The 23,520-nt window shown below is 38.4% G+C and overlaps 1 protein-coding gene across 1 annotated transcript in view; it reads right to left on the bottom strand.

The window, feature by feature from the left end:
* Positions 1–10,995: 10,995 nt before the first annotated feature.
* The window catches only part of ARMC3 (armadillo repeat containing 3), a 74,577-nt gene continuing 62,052 nt past the window's right edge, over positions 10,996–23,520 (bottom strand). The window contains exons 14-19 of the mRNA XM_039877566.1: positions 23,316–23,416; positions 22,516–22,617; positions 21,987–22,082; positions 16,005–16,205; positions 13,876–14,038; positions 10,996–12,147 (exon numbers count right to left, since the gene is read on the bottom strand). Coding sequence (XP_039733500.1) covers positions 11,938–12,147; positions 13,876–14,038; positions 16,005–16,205; positions 21,987–22,082; positions 22,516–22,617; positions 23,316–23,416 — 873 coding nt within the window. The 3' untranslated portion in view covers positions 10,996–11,937. The remainder of the gene's footprint in view (positions 12,148–13,875; positions 14,039–16,004; positions 16,206–21,986; positions 22,083–22,515; positions 22,618–23,315; positions 23,417–23,520) is intronic.

Raw genomic sequence — 23,520 nt, 5'->3', positions numbered from 1 at the left:
GCACCACCACATCTTAGCATCCAGGATTATGGGTAAGGCTTGTAAGGAAACAAAATGTTAACTGGTTAGTTACCTCTGGTCATGAGACCGTGGGTGACTATTGCTTCTTTATATATTTATCTACATTTTAAAAACTCTTTACAATAAGACTGTATTACTTTTAGAATCCTGAAACACTAATTCCTTTCAAAGCTCTACTCCGGAGGAGGTCAGAAGATCATGGAGCCGGTAGTCACAGGAAGGCATTAAGGACAGGGTGACTTACAACCCCATTTGGCTGCTGGAACCCCATCCAAGGTTCCCCAAACCCTGACACTGGCAGGCCCCCCGCCTTCTGTTTGGGGTGCTCCCGCTGCAGTATGACAAGGGCGAGGTGTCTGCTCCCACAGAGGAAATCTGTCCTATGCCAGGAGCTCAGAAGGCCACCCCTGCTCCCCATCCTCACCTCTCAGGGCTTCGGGGCCTGCATTCACTTAACACTGCCCTTGACTGTGGTACCAGCTTCTAGCACGTTGATTTATGGAGCTATTTGGTGTCAAGTAATTGCCCATCAATATCCTATTTATCACGCAGCTTGTCACGGTTGTGGCTGCTATTCCACAAAGGCAAGGCTTTAGAGAGAGAGCCAGTGACTCAAAACACAGGAAGAGGACATAGGAAACGCAATGTGGCCATGTTCTTTTCTCACAGTTTGCTTCTTACTGCTAGATCTTTCCATGAACGAGGGGAGGGACTCGGCATGAATCCAGGGCAGGGAGAGGCAGCCAGACTTCTGGACGCCAAGAGTGCACCCTCTTGCCCTAGCTCTTATTCCTCAATAAATAAATGTGTTCGGTGTTGGGGACAGGGACAAAAATCTACATATTCAGTAAGTTATTAAGAGTTAAAAAAAAGTCCAAATTAATAGGCTGAAAAGAAATATATCAAAACAGAAATACTCTGTGGGCGATAGAAAACTTCTTTCTTCTTTGCTATATTTCCTATATTGTCAATAACAAGCATATTTCTGTTAAAAAAAAATAATACATTTTGTTTATGTTCACTGATACTTGAAATTCCACAATTAAAGAGTCGTTTATTCAGCTTCAAGTTTTTTATGCTTTTAAAATGCAGATTATCTTCGAAGGTAGCTCTTACAGCCTCCAGCTGAGGAGTTCATCCTTCTAGAAAGAAGGCTTTGTAATTGATGGGCCCCCAGAGAGCAGGCTCTGATGAGCCTGAGGGTGTGTGTGGTGGTGGGGGGGAGGGTCTGGGAGGTGGGAGGTGGGCTGGGAAACCAGCTTCGCCCGCCATAGGGTTGGCCTGGGGCACGCTGGGAATCTCGGTAAGGTCGTGAGGGCCCTTTGCACTCTGCAGTGCCGAATTCCTGGAGAGCCCAGCATTATCTGGATGATGTCCTAGAGATGGCAGTTTTAGGCCTTTCCCTTGTCCTTGAGTATCAAGGGCTCTGTCCTAAGGCCCTTCCTCTGCGGGGCGGGGGGTTGGGGGGAGGTTGGGGCGGGAAGCCAGAGACTCCAGGTGTTTCACAACAGAAAGCTCCAGCTCCTGACACTGAGAGATTAATAGTGATTTTTCTTTTAAGAAAAAAGAAGCCTTTTATCATACTCCTAGGGCTGTCAGAAACCATTTGGACAGATTTTTCTTGTCTTGTTTTCACATGCAAACGTGGGAGGGCATACCTGTCCTGTCTCCAGCGCACCCTTACGAACCACGGTGAGGTGAGAGAGGAGGGTTTCCGGTTTGGGCCGTCCGGTGGTTTGATTGGCTGTCGGGTCACCTCAGCGGTGAATGGAGGGAGGTTGTAAATTGTTTCTATCCCCAGGTTCCTTTTCATGTTGATCATGGCTGAGAATCCGAGTCCCGCGGGCACAGCGTGAAAGGGCTGAGGAGAGCTGGCGTTCACCGGGCGTTTCCCAGGTGCCAGGCAAGGTTTTAGCTGCTTTCTGTCTATTCATCCCTTTAATTCTCCCAACTCTACAAGAAGGGAGCTATTGTTATTGCCATTTTCTGGGCAAAAACAAAAACGAAAAGCAAAAAAACTGAGGGCCAAGGAGTTATAATATCATTTGAAACCATCTACGAGTGAGTAGAGCCAGGAACCAAAAACCGACACACAATACTACACACACACACATTGACATTGATTATCACAATATCACACACATCGCTTGTCTGTTTAAGGTAGTCATTTCAAATTTTGCTTACATCTGTGTGTAGAAGTTTCAAAAAGTCATTAGAATGAAACACCTTTCCAGGCATTATGCTAATTATAATGTGCTAACAATTCACATCTGTAATTAGGAGACCAGGGAATAAGTGTTTCTGTAGCTCGGAAAGTGTGGGTACTAATCTCTCCTCGTGGAAACCACATACCCGCGTCCCAAGAATAAAAATATGACACCAACAGGTACCGGCGCCCAATGGAAGCCCATCATCTAAATATTTTCAAGACCCAAGGATTTTAGTGGTTAAATATCCGCATGGCGTCACAAGATGGGCCAAATGACTCAAGTCAGTCCTACTTGGTGAACGGGAAGAAAATGTTTTTCTTATTACCGTCCTAGGCCCTCTGGCTGGGGCCTTGTCAATTGGACTGACAGAATCCAGATGAACAAGAGCAAAGCATAGAAATCTATTTAATGCAAGTTTTATGTGACACCGGAGGCTTCCTGAAGAAATGAAGAGCCCCCGCCACACACACAAGAAAGGTGACCCCTGAGCATGTTTAGACCAGGTCGGATGAAGAGTGGAAAGTTGTGGGAAAACATGACAGGACAAGAAGAGATGAGGTACGGCTAAAACATAAACCAGGGGAAACCTAGCAAGGCTGTTTGTTCAAGTTCCTCTCATGGTCCCTCTGTTTTTAGAGATAAGGAAGCCCCTTTCTTCTGGATATAGGGACAGTGTCTCTCACATGAGGGTGTCATGACCTGCTTCAGGGGAGACAGGACGAGTCAGAGTCTGTCCTGTACCTGCTGTTTCTCGAATTTCTTCAACTAGAAATATTCAATACGCCAAGTACTATTTTGAAGTAGTGTATTCTGAACCCCGCTGTCAGCAAACAACAAAACTTTAAAGGTGATGGCATCTTGCAATCAAGACATTGAGTACAACATGAGTCTCAAATTCCCTAGATAATTTATTTCACATACTTTTTTGTCTTTTTATAGAAATGAATACACTCATCAAAAAAAAGTTTGGTTCCAATTTTTTTTTTAAAACTTTGAAGAACAATACTTGCAAACCTCTCCTTGGATTAATGTCTTATTATCCACACTTAACCTTGGACGTGGGACACTTGCCAAAGATCCACCCTGACCTCTCTGGAAGTCTCTAGTTCATAGCTGAACTCTTTGGGTTTCCCTTCCTTTCTACCAAGTTTTCTCGACAGAGATGTCAAGTGCACATGGAAAATGATAATAGAACATGTCCTTGAGGAAGCCACACTCCAAGCGTCCTCTCCCAGGCCTCTGTGAGGACTCCGAAACCTGGCCAGGGACAGGCCGAAGGCAAGATTTAGCTTCTCTCCTGGGGTGATTTATGACAAGGCCCTGGACTAGTTTCCCAGCCAGATGCTATCTCTTCCCCCTGCCCAGCCCCGGCCTTCGGGATTATGCCAATAATGTGAAGGTGACCCTGAAACAGCCTAAACGTAATCAGGTAATCAGACGGTCGGTATTAAGAGGCTTACCAAGGCTTCCTCATTTCTTCATTTCCTATCCGTGGAATTTCTTACTCGCCGGCATGTTGCAGCGGCAGACATGGCAATCCTGATTCTCGCGACACTAATTTTGCAAAGAACACACACGAGAGGGAGCATTCGGTTTATCCTGCAAATGGTTTTAACTCATCCGTTATGTTTATGTCTCTAGCAATCATGGCTCCGGGCATGGAGAAGCTTTCCCGTTGCTAAATTTCGTGCTACTCCTTAAAACCAGCCAGGGCGGGTTCCATATCATTACTTCTGAGTGAGGCTCTGAAGTCCATTTATGACAATTCTTAGTTCCTTTTTCATTTTTTTATTTTGCTCTTGTCTTATTAGCTAGGGAAAATAACATCGGCATAGGGAAAATCTCATCTCATTCAACAGTTAATTTTTTCCTCTATCTTAATTCTCAAAGGAGTGAATAATTGCATACAAGGGACACAAGTCAAAATTTCTGTTCTGTAAGAGTCTAAGGAAGCAGTGTATTTATCTCTGTCTCTCTTATTTGTATTAATAAAACGAGATTAAATTTTTTTCTGGAAAGCTAAATAAATGTCACCCAGGAAATTGCATATGCATGATAGCGACTATGATTTAGCAGAAAAATGACTTGATAGTACAGATATAGATGCCATCATCTGGGGTTTTCAAAGTTTTTCTAAAAGTAAACTCTATGGAATCAAAAGAAAAGATAGACACTAACTAGGATTTTTCAAAGGAAAGAGCCTATAAATAAACGAATTGGACTATCACTTGATTTGTATGTCAGATATGTAAGTACTTAGAACCCTGTTTGTTTCAGCTGTTCTCAGCAGTATGATTAATGACCACTTAAAAGTGCTTGACTCCATTTGTATGCCAGCTGCTCTTGTGTAAAACAAACTGGAACTTTCTCAAGATAATCAGAGTTGGACTGCGCAGGATTTGGGGGCTGGTACCTATTTACTAGAAAACGGAATGGATGGCTCTCGGTTCATTGCTCTGAGGGCAGACTGACCCTTGTGACTGAAATACAGTTGACCTTGAACGACATAGGTTTGAACGACGTGGGTCCATTTTTGCACTGATGTTTTTCAGTAAATACTGCGAAGTATTTTCTTTTCCTTATGATTTTCTTAATGTTTTTTCTCTAGTTAACTTCATTATAAGACTACAGTATGTAATACATATAATAGACAAAATATGTGTTAATCAACTGTTATCAGTAAGGCTTTTCAGTACACTATTAGTAGTCAGGTTTGGGGGCAGTCTAAAGTTGTATGTGGATTTGCAAGTGCACAACAGGTCAGCACCCGAGCCCCCGTGTTGTTCAAGGATCAACTATACATTTAAAGCAGAGTCTGAATTCCAGGACCAGTAAAAACAAGAGCCTGTTCCTTTGCAGGTTCTGATTGGTGGAAAGATCTCAGCCATAATGGAGCCTTATGCATTGTGAGCAAGTTAACAAGAACCTACACAGTCTTAACTAGACAAATTAATAGCACTTTAAAAGGAAAATATGCAAGATGAGTCAGTGGTTCAAAATCACAGACAAACTGGACCAAGCAGCAATACGAAATCGCTAAACCATGAAAGTAATGCTATGTCCTTTTGTAATGAAGCAGCCACCACAGGTGACACCCTGTGGGTGGACACGGTGTTGGTGATGGGGGAATGGGCACATGCACAGTGAAAAATGATTTTAGACATAAGCTCCAAAGATGGTATCCGTTTCTGCCTTTTTACTTCCTGTTGCAAAAGTTTACAAGTAGCTGTGCAAGAGATGGGAGTGATTTTCTTTATTTACCACACAACTAGTTTCAAAAGTGTCCAAATGAAAATGAAAACTAATGAAAATCTAATTGTTGTCTTTAAGGTCAGTTAATTTGAGACATAAAGACAATTAACAAATATCATTCAAGCTACCCTATTCTAGTAACCCTGCCAGTAAGGTATATGCCTGATCTGAAATATCTTTCTGTCTCATTGGGAGCGATCAAAGCATAATAGCTAACAGTTGCCAACTGCTTAGTATGTTCTTAGCACTGTACTAAGCAGGTTATAAACGTTTTTTTTTTTTATTATTGTTACTCAGAGAAACCTTATAAGGCTATTATTACATTCCCATTTTAGAGACAAGGAAACCAAGAAATTTTTTCAACATCCCACAGTTAAGAATGACAGAAGCAGGACTCAAATTCAAGTCTCTTTGACTCTAGGGACCATGCATGCTCTCACTGCATGATACGTATGTGTGTTATGAAAATGGCATTGCTAGGTAGTAAGCTTATGAGAAAATGCCAAAATGAGTGCCAAAGACAGTGTTATAGAAGGTCATCGGAAGAGCAAAAGGCATCTGGACAAGCTCAGGGAGAAGGTGAAACGATAGGAATTTGGATTTGAACTTGTGGACAAAAGATTAGTAGGATGGTATTGAGGATAACTACTATACTTTCTCACAAATATTCCTTTAGTGCTACCAAGGAAAGAAAATTGGCCTCATGAATCATTAAGCTGATTTACTGTGACCTTTCTTAAATGATTATACACACATATATAATTTTTATACATTTATATAAAATTTTATAAAATTTATATAAATATGTATATTTTAAAAGTATATATAATTACTGGCTAGAGCAAGTTCACGTCGCCATGTATCAATCATCTCTATTTTATATATGAGAAATTCCGTAGAGCCTTGTATACCGTAAGAATTGATACAGCTTTGGAGAGACAATTTCCATGGGCCTCCCTTATTTCCGCATGTCCTACAAACAGAGGCTTCCTGATGGCCCTTTGTTCTGGACTATCTTTTCAAGGCTGTTAGTAAATGGTCTTGGAAGATATAGTGTTTCCTCTCTGGTGAAGAAGGCAGCCATGCTTACTGTCTGTTTTAAAAGACTGGGTTCTCTAAGCTCAGGGTTCCTCTCCTATAACACAACCCACTGCACGTGTAGGCACCCATCTGGGTCAATCCACATTGCCCCCATTGAACTTGGGAGCAAGGAAAACTGGCCCAACACACTGTGCCTGAGTAAGAAAGTCCTCTGCCTCTGACCCAGGAATCTCATGTCTTCTGACAACGACCACAAAACTGTGGCAGCTAAGTTATAAGTAGGGGAAAACCTCAGACCCTTCACACTTTAGAAGACAGAAAAATTTATTTTCTTTTTTAGATAGGTCAAATCTGTTCTCATCCTTATTGAAAAATAAGGCATCTGCTCTGATCGACATCAAACAGATTCATCTTAGGGCCTGAAGAAAGCAAGGAAGACAAAATGCCAGGGAGAGAGTCTCCTCTGAATGCTTAGCCAGGGTGCCTAGGGACTCGATTAAGTAAATTACAGCTCTTTCCATGTCCACCCTCAAAGTGCTCATCATCCCAAGCAAATCTGGCCCATCTCTGTTTTACTGAATAAAGTTTATTATTTGAGTATTATCTATGGCTGCTTTTGTGCTACAATAGCAGAGCTGAGTGATTGCAGCAGAGACTGTGTGGCCTGCCAAGTCTAAAATATTGACTATCTGGCCCTTTACAGAAAACATTTTTGCTGACCTCTGATCTAAAAGAAGAGACAGATTCATGAAGAATAAAAAATTCCCTCAAAACATGCTAAAGGCAGAGGTATGAACAGAACATTATGTGAGCATCGAATGGAAAGCTAAACACACACACACACACACACACACACGACACACTCACTTTCCCTCCCCCTGTGCACGCACACACACAGCTGTCATTTCATCCTTACAGCAGCTTTATTAGTCATATAGATTGAGACCATAGCACCTGGGGACAAATTGGTTTCAAAGATAAAGCTTTGCCACTTACTAGCTGAGTAATTTGGGGTAAGTTACTTAACTTCTCTGTGCCTTACTTGGTGAACGCGGGTAATTCTACCTATCCATCGTGTGGTCACAGGAAGGATTAGGCAAAGGCATGGACTACCCTCTGACATATAGAATACAACATGTGATAGTTGTTGTTGTTTATTCCCATTTCCCAGAAGGGTAAACTAAGGGGCAGAGAAGTTGGGTAATTTTGTCAAGGTCACACAGGTAGAAAAAGGTAGATGCAGAACCTAATCTCACTTCTGACTCCAAACCTGGGCTTTTTACCACTGTTATAATTCTTCTTAATAATGAAATTATAAGTGAAATCATCACAATAATTTTTTTTACCTTTTCCAACAAGTCTTTTTATTTTTAAAATTGTGATTTGTGGTTTATTTGTTGGCAGATCCAACGGCTCTCTCGTACTGTGTCAGTTCTGCTAGAGCCCTATTTGAATTTACTGTATTAATATATTCACATTTAACTCTTTGATGGCTGTCTTTTGAAGTCATATTCACTTACATTATTAAAATAATTATATTCATGGCTTTAAAAGCATAAGCCTAAACAAAGCTTTGGCTGGTGATCTATATAATAATATTCAGGCAATTTTAAATAAAGAGCAGTACTTTTAAATACTAAACTCTAAATAATTAATTTCATACTTATTGCATTGTTCTAAGAATATACCAAAAACAGTGCTATTTTCCATAGAGTTTGCAGAGAGTCAGTTTATCCTACCCTTTGTATTCAACTGAGTTAAAACAAACAAATACCATCACTGTGTGGATTATAGCTCTTCTGTGAATGGGTCTTAGAGAAAATGCACCATGTCCTGAAACCCCTGTGTCTCGTCTCCAGATTACTGCCTTTGGCAGAAGAATACTGTCATGATATCTTACTGAGAAACAGGTTAGTATTTAAAGACTTCTGTGTCAACAAAAAGAAGATGTTAGTATCTACTTCATTTTATATTTTGAGTTTCTAGAAAAGCATTTTTCATGAATGACAATGCTGCTTCTTTGACAAGGAAATGCTACTTTTGAAATCTGATGTGTGCTCACTAAAAGTGCAGTGAAAACTAGAATCCTCATTTATGATACCTGCTCAAAGGGCGGGAGCCTGTGAAAAAGACTCTATTCAACTGTCTGTTTCTCCATTTAATTAATAGCTATTTTTGAAAGTTAGATATTAATTTTAATGTAATGGTTTGATCTCCAGAAGAGAAATTGTAGCTTTTGACTGTGAGCAACTAACAAGTTACTTTATATAAATTATTTTGAAACCTCACAACCACAACAGTTGCCAGTTTCCACAGGTTTTAAGCAGAATCAGATTTTAACTCAGATCTCCTTGGTTCCAGACATGCCCCATATTTTCTGGATCTAGTTCTGACTAAATAACATGTTATTCCAGCCCAGTTTGTGATTCCTGCAGGAGATCCTTAGTAGTTTCTCTGTCAACTATAGTGACTGAGAAAGTCATGTATTTCAGACAGTGCAGCTACAAATGGAAGTGCTGCTGTCAGCCTGGGTCCTTAAGTGACTGTGTGGAGCAGAGTTCCCTCTACCGGCCTGCGTTTGACATGTAATGTGATAAAAGACTATCTTAAGCTATTGAGATCTGGGGATTATTTATTACTGCTATATAGGTGTCCTATTCAAGTAGTTTGTTTTTTTCTGCGTATTCTCCAAGTGGATGATCTTTTTCTTATTGATTTATAGGAACTCTTTGTTTATTAAGGATATGAACATATTGTCTGTTACATGTGCTGCAAATTTTTTCTCCCTGCCTATAATTTTTGCTTACATTTTATTTTGCTTAATAGAAATATTTTTGCTTATGCTGTATTTTTCTGAACAGGAATTTAAAAAATTTTATGTCATCAAACTTGTTGACTTTGTTCTTCCATGGCTTCTAGATTTTCTGTCATAATTTGAAAGGATCTCCCCTTGTCAAGATCATAGTTCTCCCATTATCATCTACTGAATAAACTATAATATCCCCACAGCACAGAAAAGCCAAGCCTGGACTTAACATTTTTCTTTTTTTATGCCCATTCCATACTAATTTATTTTTTATTGCTTTTTAATATATGTTCTGATATATGATGGAGCTTATTCATCTTTATTTTTTACTTCAAAATATTATTGGCATTCATATGCATTCTTCCAGATAAATTTTACAATTTGTCAAGTTCTATAAAAGAAAATGTATTGGGATTCTATATGAAATTACACTAAATGTATATATTAATATGAGGAGCACTGAAATCTTTACATTGCTTAGTTTCCTTTTTTCTTTTCTTTTTAGTTATTTATTTTTAAATTACAATTGACATTTAAAATTATTTTAAATTAGTTTCAGGTGTACAACATAGTGGTTAGATATTTGTATAATTTACGAAGTGATCCCCCCGACTAGTCTAGTACCCACCTGGCACCATACATAGTTATTACAATATTATTGACTATATTCCCTGTGCTGTACTTTACATCCCTGTGATTATTTCATAACTGCCAATTTGTACTTCTTAATTCCTTTACCTTTTTCCCCTAGTATATTGCTGAGTTTTCAATCAAGGAAAATGGTGTGTATTTTCATTTCTTCAGACCTCATTAAAATTTTATAGTTTTTCTTGTATATTTCTTGTTAAATATATTTTTAGGTATTTTATAATTTTTGTTTATTGTAAATGTGTTTTCTTTTTATACTAGTTTGGCTTATTATTGAATTTTATGGCTCTAGACTTAACTGATAACGCAGAATACATAAACTTCAAGACCTGTCAGAGATTCAGTAATTACTTAGAACCTATGTATGAGAGAGACAATATACATAATCGTCCCAATGATGAAAAAAAAGTGCCTTTGGCCTGTACCAGACTAAAAACCGTGGTGTCTACCTGGACCAGGTCACAGTGGAACCTCTCCTTCATTTCATTTTGATGTTAGGCCATCGTCCTATGAAAACGCTTTCTAGAACTTAGAGGGAGCTTGTTTTTCGAGGATGGTATTACACTTTTCATCTGTATGAAGCTCCCAAAGAGGAATTCTCTGGTCTTTACTCCTCCTGAGAAACTGTTTTGTGCTTTTACCTAGTGGCCCCGATTAGAAATCATGTAACTATTAGCATTTCCCTCTGCACTGGCTGCTAGAGGTCTTAGGGTCACGTTTTCACGCAACTCTAACAATTGCATAAGATTTTCATGGATGCGTTTGAATTCCGAGCTTATTCCTGGCCTTGCAGAACTTTCTTTCCCACACTTACAGCTGGTTTTCATTTATTTTTATTTTGTTACATCTTCTGTATTTTGGAATCCATTTTAAATGCTTTCTGGATCAAAACAGACTTGAAAATGCTTAGACGGGTTTGCTCTTAGGCGTGCTCTTATAATTACCACGCCATTTTATGTAAAGAACTTTATTTGAAATAAAGAATTAGACATTCTTTGAAATTACAGATTGGTTTATATAGAATATTCTTGGTTTGCATTTCTAAAATTAAACTCACTTTTAAAAACCTTCCAGCAAAATGATTACAAAGGTAAATTTTAGACTCTAAGTCTGACTAGGAAATATTTACTTCATGAGGTTCATCATATTACTCATCTCTCTTACCATCTGAAATGTGTGTTTGCTCCGTTTTATGTTCAATACAGAAAACACGACTCCTCAGCAAAAGCTTATTTCTAAATTTCCCAGAAAAGAAAAATGTTTAAGTTATATAAATTTTTTAAATAATATTTTTGTCACCCAGGATTGAAATGCGTTAAAAGCAAAATTGAAGTGTTTTTTAACTGAAGGTATATTTCCAAGTCAACGTAGACAGGACAAAGAACAATGTTTTGGAAATAGTTTTTAGAAATATTTGTAGTTCAGTGAAGTATAGTAAACAGTATTCTTAATAAGTTTTTAAAAATATGAAGAAAAAATTTTTAGAAGGGAATTTGGTAATCCTAAAATAGATCTATAAATATTCAAACTAGTAATAATCTTTACACAAGTGAGAAAAGGTGTCCGAAGACATTAAAAACCATTAGATTAATTTAACCAAATGTCCCTGAATGACAGTCACAAAGCCACAGAATTGTCTGGGAACAGCAGCTGGGTGTTTTTACACAGGATTTTCAAAGGGCTAGGATGCTCCTTGTGAAACAGTGGGGTGGATTGATTTTGACAATAATAAGCTTTTCATGAGGAACAGTGAACATAATATGATCTAATCAGACCAAACTTTTGCCAAAAGCCTGGAGTCAGAAGCACAACCAAGTCAACCCAAGTGTCCTCATTTCGACACAGAGGGAACATTTCTAATACATTGATTTAAAGAAATAAAAGCAATGGGTGAACTTCATAGAAAGTGTATGTAGAGTAAATTTCTTGTTTGAATTCCTTTTGTGTTCATTTACTAGTTTAGAGAAATCTGTAAAGATCTGCTTCTCTACTTTTTAGCTTGATCAGCCCCCCTGGGTGGAACATGAGGTCAACGAGGTATACTTCGGGAGGAGGGAGACCCCCAATCACTCCCTTCTGAGATTTATTCATCAGCTTGACTTCATTCCAAGCTCTGCCATACTCCCCTCGAACGAGAGAGCAGCCGATGCCAATTTTATCAGCCAGAGCCTGTGGGAGAAAACAAGGGATCAACCAAGAGTAAGGCGGGAGAGGAGTAGAGAAAAATCTTTAGTTGTAAGGCCCATCTTAATTGAAGGTGTAATATACAACTCTTGCAAAGAAGTGCTTTAGAGAGGAGGCTGAAAAAAAAAATGAGGAATATCGTAATAGAAGCCCATTAAATGTGGCGATTTCCCTTGTTCCTCAAGATTCTGTAGATTCAAAATCTCTGTGTAGGTCCTGCTGGGAAGTGACATTTTTCAGGCAGTCACACGGCATTGTATCAGCACAAGATTGATAATGTCATTGGTGAAAAGCTATTCCACGAGCTTTCAGCACTAGTGCATCTATCAATCTTTCTACGCTTCTAGGCTGCTCTTTGGGTGTGATACACAGTGGGAGGGACCAAACTGGGGGGGACCTGTTTCTAGCTGATTTATTCTGTGTGATGCAATGGAACAGGAGGAACATTGTGCGTGGTTGGTCCTTCTTGGGCTGCCTGCTGCCACCTCCTCGGGGGTTTGCTTATGTTTCTTGGAAATTGTCTCTTCAATGCATCCCGATTTGGGGGTTATTAAAAAAGGACCCTTAGAATAATCTGGAAACTTCTTGGCCATATCATAGTGGATAAGAGAGCTGGCTCAGAATGCCTGGGTTTGAATTTTGGCTCAGCCACTTACTAATTGTCACCTCAAACAAACGACTCAGCCTCTCTGTGCTCCCATTTCTTCATCTGTGAAATGAGGATAACAGCATTATAGCTGCCTTCCTCATATGTAATGATAAAGAAGAGGTGAATGAATATTCAAGTGATTAGAGCCTTGAACGCTGGCACAGAGTGAACGCTCAATAAATGTTCCTTTAATTAGAAGGCAAGATTTGTGTTGTTTTAAGAATCTTTATATTCATTTATTAATGTAATTTATCTGAATGAATAGCATTCTGTGATACTGTAATTTCTAATTAGAAATAGTTTGGTCTTCGTAGAGGTTTCTGGCAAGGAGCCCCATAAAGCCTTAGAATTTCCTAAGTTACAGGGCCACAAAGGTGTCTTTTGTTATGATAATGAGGTGACTTTCGGACCACACCTGGGGATAGGGGCTGGTTGCCAGGAGAATCAACCATGTGATTAGAGGCTTGGAACTTTCAGTCCCACCCCCTTGACCTCTGGGGAGAGAAGAGAGGCTGCAGGTTGAAATCGATCATCAGTGGCCAATGGCGTCATCAAACCCTCTTCTTTTTTCACCCAAACGATTTTATATTTCCCAAATGGCCCATTGACTCTCATACCTGTTCCTGTTATTTTGTATAAAATGTTTGCTTTGTTTAGAGTACTCTTGTATTTCTTCTTCCTTACCTGTTGAAATCCTACATAGCCTCTAATACTCAGACTACACGTCGCTTTCTCTCCTGAAACTTTTTCTGACATCGCCTTAGAACCCACAAGTCTGGGTTCTAAGCTCCCTTGCACATGGGAGCTGTCACTTTGGTACTTTTATATTTCCAGACACTAGAAGAGGTCCTGGTCTATAGTCGGTATCCAATAAATGTTGAATGAATATGCTTTCAATAGTCTGGCAAATATATATGTGTGTATGTGTATATATCACAAATATAAGAAAACCTACATAATAGGATTAATATTATCCAGTTAAATGTTAGCAGCTGGCTCAGTCCATTATGATAGAAAGAAAACATTTTTTACCTAATGGCAAAAGAGGCAAACATCTTAAATACCTTGAAGAGTAAAGCTCGATGGTAGAAGATTCCTTTTTTTATATGTCCAATTGGTATGACATTGGATTTAAGTTGAAATTTGAGTTCACTTATATGAAGTTCCCAGCTGAAATCCTGCAGTTTGTCTTTAGGAATTGTACCGCCCATTTTTTCTGCCACATACCTGTGCCAATTACATCGAGATCAAAACAATCAAGTCTAATATGTCACCTTGGATGCTTTCAGTGTAACTATATGTATAATTATGTATAAAAACTATATTCCTTCTGATTTTTATTCATTGTTTTACTTTTTAAAATGTGCTTAACATTATGCTTATAGTGTTCAAAATATCATATATAAACTGAAACTCTAACAATTTCATTCAACACAAGGAAAGAAATGAATGCTAATTTTCCCAATAGTTATAACAAGCTACAAATCAATATCACATTAAATTTGTATCAATGAAGTTTAAAAGTTTTATCTTACCCTTACATTTCTAAATGTTTCAATCTGACATCCAAGGCATCGTATTAACACACGGTTCTTCTTTTAAAAAATTTAAACTCAGAGACAAGACGACACATAGGAAAATTTCCCATTAGATTCACCAATATTTTCAAGTTTTATAAATTGTTTTAAAATTTTATTATTATTTTTTAATTTAGAGGAAGACATGGCATTCACGTAACATGGAAGTTAGAGGAGAGAGGGGAAGGCAAAAAGAAGAAGCGAGTAACAGTTAGGCGAGGCGGCAGGATGGAGGTGGTGTACTCTGCCTTTGGGCTTCTCCTAACGTTAGGATCTCACTGGAGAAGTTAGTAAATGTGCTCACAAAAACCCTCTGTAGACTAAGGCTACTGCTTGGAGTATAGGCAGAATCGCAAATTTTAAAGAAGGGATTTCCTTGGCTGTATATGGAACCCAGGGAAGAGCAATGGTAAAAAAACAACAACAACAACAAAAAAAAAACAAGAGAAAGGAGAGAAAGCCACTGACATTGACATGTTGGGCAGTCCCACCTGACCAGGTGTAATGTGATCAATGCTAGCAACAGAAGGCCTGGGGACAAATCTCTATCTTGGTGTGGGCACAGATTTAAAAACAAACAACAACAACAACAACACACAATTATTTGGGAATGATGGAAGAGTATTTCCGATAGGAACAAAGCATGAGAAAATTGGACAAATGTTGAAATGAGCTAAATTGGAGTTCTGCTTGACCCGTCAGTTCTCAAGGGCGTCAGGGAAACCCCGGTAGCCAAAAACATTCTGGCTGACAAGAAGCCCGTGATCTGGCGGCTGCGCTTCTCGCAGTTGTCACATCCAGGTTTGATGACTGCAGCTCACTTCTACTTGGAGTAGAGACGAGCTCCCATGGAGACCGCAGCTGTTGCACAATCCAGTAGCTCACCTACTGGTTGGTGTCAGTCTCTTCCGTTTCTAGTGATTCCTAATCCTGCAGCTACCAAGTAAAGTTCTCAGTTTCTCTTCGTAGAATCAGATTAAACGCTCTGATTAAGAAGGCAACTTCACAGCTTAGACAGAGCGCGGAGCCTGGCCGAACTTAGAATACTCATGTTCCCACTTTAGAACAATATGAAACACATAACATAAAAATAGGGGAAGGTTATTTGTACTAGGAGATAACTTGTGAGTTAGGGAGTAATTCACAGTACATTTCTCTAAATTGTGAGCACCCCATATATCTGAAGAATGATTTAATTTTTAAAACTTCCCATCATTTATAACTTCTTCAGGATCACATTGAAAGATGCTTTTCATGCTTTAGCTGGAGAAAATGACATAGGCAATTTTTTTGCCTCTTTTTCTTTTTTAATTTATTTAATAATTTTTTTTTTTTTTTAGCATAGTTGGCACATACATAGGCATTTTTCATTAGGCAATTTCTAGCTCTTAGTTCTGATTCTTGGCAGAAATATGATTTAAAATAGAAATTAAGAATTTTTTCAATTCTTTGTGTTTCTGCTTCAGAGTCAGAGGCAGGGAGCTATAGAGTTCAGTGTTATTATAGTGTACTTATCTGAAAATTGGCTAGGAAATGTAAACCACTAAAATAAAAACTATTTTTCAGAAATTGAAAATGTACACACACACACACACACACACATATAGACAACTTACTTTGCAAGAGCTTCGATCTGTTCCTTTATACTGTTTATGGGCAGTAATGACTTGGTCACTTCATACACATAAACACAGAAGTCAGGATCAAAGGGAGGGTACCATTCTTTCTCAGGGCTTCCTTCTCCAGCCCATTTTGGTACTGTCATAAGCTCTTCCTCCTCCTTCACTTTTTCCTCTTCTTTTTTCCCTCTGCCTTTCCTGTAAGAGTAAAGAGCAGTAATCAAAATCACAGAATAAATAGGCACTAACCGTTCTCTGAGTTAATCTGAAGAGTATCCCGGAAATACAGTGCGTATGCCTCAACAACCATATCTATGTAGTTTTCAAATTTTCAACAACAATGACAGTTTTAGAGTCATCATTGTTTTCAGGAGAAATTAATTTTCAAGAGAACACTACATAATTGATATATGTTATAAAAATCACATATTGGTCTTCTGCACAATTGTTTAGCAAGATGTCTGGCACATTGTAGGTATGTAATAAATTTTATTAAATTGGAAAAAAATAAGTTGCCTTCTCAGGGAATCTATGCAATTCTTGTATCACCCCTTGCTTCCTTTTGGAGTTGGGACCTTTTGCAGGAAGAATGTGGATCGCAATTTTTAAGAAAAATTATCCAAAACGTGGAAAAGAAGCAAAACAAAATAAGGATGGCATGAACTTTCTATGTCATAAAGGGGCAAAGATTCAATGAAAGTTTATCTAGGGACATGTATTTAGTTCTGTACTTAGCAAAAATGGAATGCACTTAGTAAACAGTAAAGATACAGTTTCATTAAAAGACAGTATTAATTAAAAGTTCCAGACTTAACGAACTTACTAGTTAACTTACAGATTTTTGTTTAGTAGAGACACAAATTATTTCTGTCCAGTAGAATAAATACTCCTAGAAGCTACGGGGTTTTTTTTTTTTCATGTAACTTTGCAATCTTTTCCTAACATTCCTTAATAAAACACCTAGCTTCTCAAATGTTCTCTGAACCAGTATTAACATCTTACTGATTCTCTCATTAATTAACGAGTTGAACAAAAATAATGGCATAGTTTCTCTTTCTAGGTAACATAGAGTAAGGACACTTTACCCTGTCTCTCCCACTGAATACAATAACAAAACCTGGACAGGATGCATGCAACAGCTATTTGAAGACTCTGAAAAGTAATTAGTAGCAGGAAGATCAGAGAAGACATTGAATTACTACTGAACTGTTGTTGAGTTTAACTTTTTATTTTCATCTACTGTTCTTCCAAGCTGAACCAAACATAGCCCCAAATCTGGAAGTGGGCATCAGTGCAGACAGAAAAAGCTTAAGAAGAAGGAGAAGCCCAAAGGAAAGAGAAAGTGGAGAAAAGCACCCTCCCTTTTTTTTTTTTCTTAATTTCCTCCATTCTCTTGTGCCCCAGCACTTAAGGAATACTAGGACAGTGGTGACAGTGGGGTCCTTAGGAGCCTAAAACTGCCTTATACCCACTCAGTCCTCCTGTTGTTTGGCTGTAGATATGGATGCAGTCATGGCAAAGGTGTATCAGGGCAGGGGTAAATAAAGTTTTTGGTTTGAGGACCAAAAGGGAAGCCCCAAGGAACCAGAAAAGACAAGGGAGAATATATAGAGAAAAGAGCTCAGGAAAGCAACCCTATAAATTTGTTTACGAATTCCTAAGCTTACTCCCAAGCTGTGTGTACACGGTTCTAACTCTAAACAGCACACGCATTGACTTTGAGGATGGAACTACGGACTAGAACACCACCTAAGTGCCAAACTGGACACTGGTTGGCACACATGCAGGAATGATGCAAACAGAGCTGCAAAGCCTTTAAGAACAGGACTGACGGTGGAATGACAACCCACAGAACACTGGTTGGAATTTGAAGACTGAAAGCAGCTGGGTCAATTACTTGCTAGAACACACACACGCACACACAGGAACATTCCTTTTTGAATATATGTAAGACATATAAATAAGAACTGTAGGACTTAAAATATGATATTACAATCTACTTATTCAGCAGACAAAGAACCAGGAAAATCTCACCTCGTATGGGAAAGGACTGTAGACACTAATGCCAAGATGACACAGATGTAAAATGTTCCGACAAGTCAGGTTAAACACTCTTGAAATGAATAGAGTTGGAAAGTCTCAGAAAGAAATATAAGATAGAAAAATAGAATTTCGAAGCTAAAAATACAGTAACCAAAACAGAAAAAAAAACACAACTCCCTGAATTGGTTTAATAGCAGAATGGAGATAACAGAGGAAAGAATCCATGATCTTGAAGATAGATCAAAAAAACTATCCAATCTGAACAACACAAAGAACAAAAGATTGAAGAAGCAATTGACAGTCTCAAGGACTTGTGGTGTAATTAAAAAAAAAAGATTTAATATTGTTGTCATCAAAGTCCCACAAGAAGAGGAGAAAGGATGAACTAAAGAAAAAAATAATGAATAAATTAGGGCTCAGATGGCTTCCTTAATTTGGTTAAAGACTTAAATCTATATAGTCAAGAATTTTAGTAAATGTCAATAAAGTAAACCCAAAGAATTCCATTCCCAGTCACATCAAAATCAAACTATTGATAATTAAAGACAGAACAGATGATGCAATTGTCTATGTAGAAAATCCCAAGGAATCTATTTAAAAAAATCTCCTAGAACTAACAAGTGAGTTCATCAAGGTTTCAAGATATAATATCAACACACAAAAATCAATTGTGTTTCTATATAGTAACAACAAACATGAAGAAACCAAAAAAGTTTTGGAGCACTTACAATTGCTCCAAGAAAATTAAATGCTTGGGTATAAACTTTACAAAATATATAAAGGATCTGCGTGATGCATATTAAAAATGCTGTTGAAAGCAATCAAAGAAATTCTAAATAAATGATGAGACATACTATGTTCACAAATTTAAGATGCGACATATTAAAGATGTCTATTCTCCTCAAAATGATACTTAGATTTCATGTAACTCCTATCGAAAGCTTAGAGGAGATTTTTGTAGACATAAAAATTTCTTATTCTAAAATTTATATGGAAAGGCGCAGGCCCTAGAATAGTTAAATCAATCTTGACAAAGAAAAATAAAGTGGGAAGAATCATTCTAGTTGATATCAAGACTTACTATATAGCTACCGTCATCCAGACAGAGCGACACTGGTGGAGAGACAGACACACAGATTAATGCGACAGAGCGGAGGACCCAGAAAGCAACCCACTAATATGCTCAACTGATTTTGGACAAAGGTGCCAAAGCAGTTCAATGGAAGAAGCACAGCCTTTTCTACAAATGGTGCTGGGGCGAACAGACATGCAGGATACTCGTGGTGACAGAATTGTTCATTATCTTAATTGTAGTCATAGATACACGAACCTACAGATATGATAAAATTGTATGGAATTAAACACTCGCACACATGCAGAAGTAAAACTGGAGGAACCTGAATAAAATCATTGGATTGTGTCAATCTACGATACAATCGAATCTAAACATCTCTAAGCAAAAATTACTGTTTCCCAGCTCTATCATCTTAACCCCTTTCTTTTTTTGTAAGACGAATAAATGGAACATAGTCACATACATAGTAAGAATTTTGTAAATTAGAAACCGACAGTAGGATGGTCCACTGGAATGGCAGAAAGCGTAGATGGGTTTACCCGTTTTCTGAATTTACAGGGTAACTTCACAGGGTTAGAGACCTTGACCCCATGATTGCACAGTGCCACCTATAAAACAAAGCAGGTGTATTTCTCAGTACAATGCATGTGCTGCCTGAAGTAGGAAGAATCATTTGGCATGCAGAAGATGTCATCCAGTGCACTGGGCTAAGCACATCAGGGAAGACAATCTTACTGAGCGATTAAAGAAAGATAATTTACTGGAACTCCTGAACTGTCGTTTCCTGCTGCTATAAATAGAAGTATTTCATTTGGACTTCTTTCCCATGAAAGCTGCCAAGTTGTGTGAGTAAGGGCCTCATGTAAGTACATGAATTTCATTTCTAAACAAATATGGAAACGAGCACTTAGAAATTACAAAATTCACTCCCGTAAAATTAATCCTCAGAAGGAACATCAATTTATAGTTAATGATAGCAGAGCTTTCATCTTTCTTGCAGAGACTTTAGCAAAACTAGCTCAGAAAACAGAGATTTACTGTGTGAATTCAATAGGGAAAACAATAGGGATATTTCCTACATTCATAGGAGAATGAGTAGGTAGGTAGGCAAGCAGATAGAGAGATTTGTCTGGCCCCAAATTGCGTATTGACATTTTCAAAGTTTATGTGCCTGCACCTTTTTGATACCATCAACTATTTGAATATATAAATTATAGGGCAAAGCTGGAGGAAGAAATATAAGTCGTCAATCCAACCTACTTGGAATTTCAATTTAGGAGGGAAGATTTTGGTATGTGAAAAACAATCAATACCAGGTAGTATTCAGTAAATTCCACGTGAGTGATAAAAATAAGAAATTCGAGGAGTACAATGTCGAAAGAAATCTATTCCATTGGGTGTCCTATTCTGCCCCATCAATTCCAAAATGATGAGTAGGGGATATTGTACAAAGAGGAGCTACGATTTATTCTGGGCTTAAGAGGGTACATAGCATGTGTGTTCTACGAGGGCAGAAGTTTTTGTTCACTGCTATAGCACCAACACTGGACCAATCCCTGGAACTTGGTAGATGCTCAGTAAGTACTTGTATTTTCCATTTTACAGATGCGGGAACTCAAGCAAAGAGAAGGTAACCTATTTGCTGAAGACACACAACATATAATAAGTGTGGACCTTGTCCAAAATAACCATTTCCTGCAAAAGTCCAGATTTCGATTCTCTTGAATAAATGCGATTGCCTATGTATGTCAAGCAAGCACCGTGCTAAATACTGCGGGTGAAAAGAGAAACTATTCCGATCGGAATGTGCTCTTGTCCTCGAGGAGTTCTGAGTCTAGGAGAGGGGAAGCACAGAGAAGCCACGTGAGGAGGAGAAGGGAAAGGGTGAGGAGGGAAAGGAAGGGGAGGCGGGGAAGGGCACAGAGTGTCAGGGCTGGCACAATAGCAGCAGATGACAGCAGAATAATGAGCAACCGAGACTGACAATAGAAAATAAAGTCCAAAATAGAAAATAAACAGCTCTGAGGTCGGAGGAGAACAAACCACTGCCCACACAGCTCAGCAGACCTCCCGGCACAGTCTCAGTTTGGAAAGTAGGTGCTTGATACACGTGCCAAGTAGTCCCCAAGACCACCGAGGTTCCGAAGGGCTGAAGTCAACAGTAATTAAAGGGTCGTGGCGTGTGGCAGGAGATCCAAATGATCTTTGGAAGAATCCAAGCAAGTGCTCACGAGAGAAATACTATGTTTAAAAATATGTAAACAGGTAGAAGGTATATTTAAAGTATGCCAGGTCTAAAAAGCACGAAGCCACGTTATAATCGTTCCAATCAAGTAAGAACGTGGCCCCATCTCACCGACCTCCCTCTCGGAGCTCCCCAAAGGGCCCAGGGTTTCCATGAGCAAGATGGGGAGGGGGGTGTGACAGCACAAGGCAGGGAAAGGGGGGAAGACTACACTCCAGCCTGCGTCACCATCTGCAAAGGCAGCCACTAGCGGAGGGACAGAAAAGTTCATTTTAGGATGATTACTAAACAGGGTCGGACTTTTCAATGACTGATGGGAAACCTGTTTCCCATTGTCATCTTTGAATTAAAGTGACTGTAGGGCTTTCTAGTTATCGAAGTGACTGTGTGCACGCCCAGAGGCAGAAGAAATTCCTTCTGGGTAAGTTCGAGAGACAGCGAGAGACAGAAATCAAGTTAATTTTAAGTACATTTCATGAGTCCTTCCTAGTTCAACATGCTCATTTTCTAAGGAAAGTGTCCTATTTTAAAAGCCACCCCTCCCTTTCACCAAGTTTGTCGGGTAACTAAGACTTGACCTGATTACAATTAGAAGAATAAATACCGTAGTCCCTACCTTAATCCTTTCTCTTTAGTGGCGCTCTTGCTAAGAGCAGTATTTCGTCCAGAAGTGGGTTCTGATTTCTCTTCTGTGGGAGATCCAACTCCAGCACTAAAATGATAACTATTTTTTCTTGTCATTTGAAAAAAACCACAACCAATTTAAATCATATGGAAAATAGCAATACATTACATTTGCAAAAAGGCATTTTATAATTTATAAGGCATTTTCACTTCCTTTATATGTTTGATTCCTTTCACCATTATGAAGCAAAGCCCAGGCATAATTCCATTTACATATAAAAAAAAAAACTAAGCTTGCTCACAGACACCAAGTCATGTGCTCAAGATCTCACTGTAGGTTTACAGCAGACAGAATGTCAAACCAGGTTTCCTGGCTCCCTTTCCAGAAATCTTTTCCACAATTATAAAATTATACTACTATAATAAGAATTAAGTTACTTAAAACTAAAATCTAATTTTTTTTTACTCCCAAATTAAGGGGGAAATTATTTGAGTATAGATAAAAGATCTTTTCTTTTTACCTGGTCTTTTCTTTACTTGCTCTTCTTAAAGAAGAAGAAGAAGAGATGCTTCGCCCATAACCAATGTCTGAGGACTTATCTTCCGTAGACGGAGGTGGAGAACTAAAATGTCACATACTTGAAATTATGGACAAACTAAAATAATTTACGTGTCAATATCAGCTTTGTCTTACAAAACAGATTTTTTTTCCCTGAAAATCATATTTGGAGCTGACTTTTAACAGTGACATATCAAGTTAAAAGCATAAAGGAGTTGTTAAGATAAGGCAAAAAGAATACTAAAATGCTTTTTATGAGCTTAAATAGGAGATATTTTTTAAAAATCGGTTACGTAAAATGTATCATATACATGTATAGATATGTGTGGCCATTTTAAGGAAGAATGTTGAAGCTTCAATTTTCACCTCTACTATTTACTTCTTATTATATAAAAAAACACTGGGAAGTAGCTGTATATTTGCATATAGTCCTGGAGAGCTGTAAACATAATTCGTCTTGCTTCGCTCCTATCTGCTTATACTGTCTTCAGTCACACTTCATGTTACACTTCATGCCCTGACTGCTGAAATGCACGTGGAGTTGACTGATAACATGGAGTCAAGGGAGAAACCACGATGGTGGTTATTCCATGGTCTTTACTATGTCAGTTTATGGACAAGTGTTTATTTTCATGGTGATGCTAAGATATAGAGGGAAAAAGAGAGATATCATACTGGGAATCTTTACGTAGTCACATGATGACGGACAAACAGAAAAAAATCTGCGCTTCCCTGCGCCCTGCCCCAACCCCAAAGACTCACATATCAGAAGATTTGCTATTAACTAGGAGTATGGCTCGGAGATCGTTCGGTTCTTGTAAGCAGAGATCCTTCAAAGGCAAAAGTTTGGTGCCAGGATTTATCTGCAGATAATTTAAAGATTGAAAAGTAATGCCTGTGTGGGTTATATTTTTTAATACAAGTACTGATAGGACATGTTCTCAACTGTTTGAGGTGTCTAATTTCA

Source organism: Pteropus medius, unplaced genomic scaffold (assembly GCF_902729225.1).
Source record: "Pteropus medius unplaced genomic scaffold, Ma_sr-lr_union100, whole genome shotgun sequence".
NCBI lineage: Eukaryota > Metazoa > Chordata > Mammalia > Chiroptera > Pteropodidae > Pteropus > Pteropus medius.
Note: the sequence above shows the minus strand (reverse complement) of the source record. Positions and strands in the feature narration are given on the sequence as shown.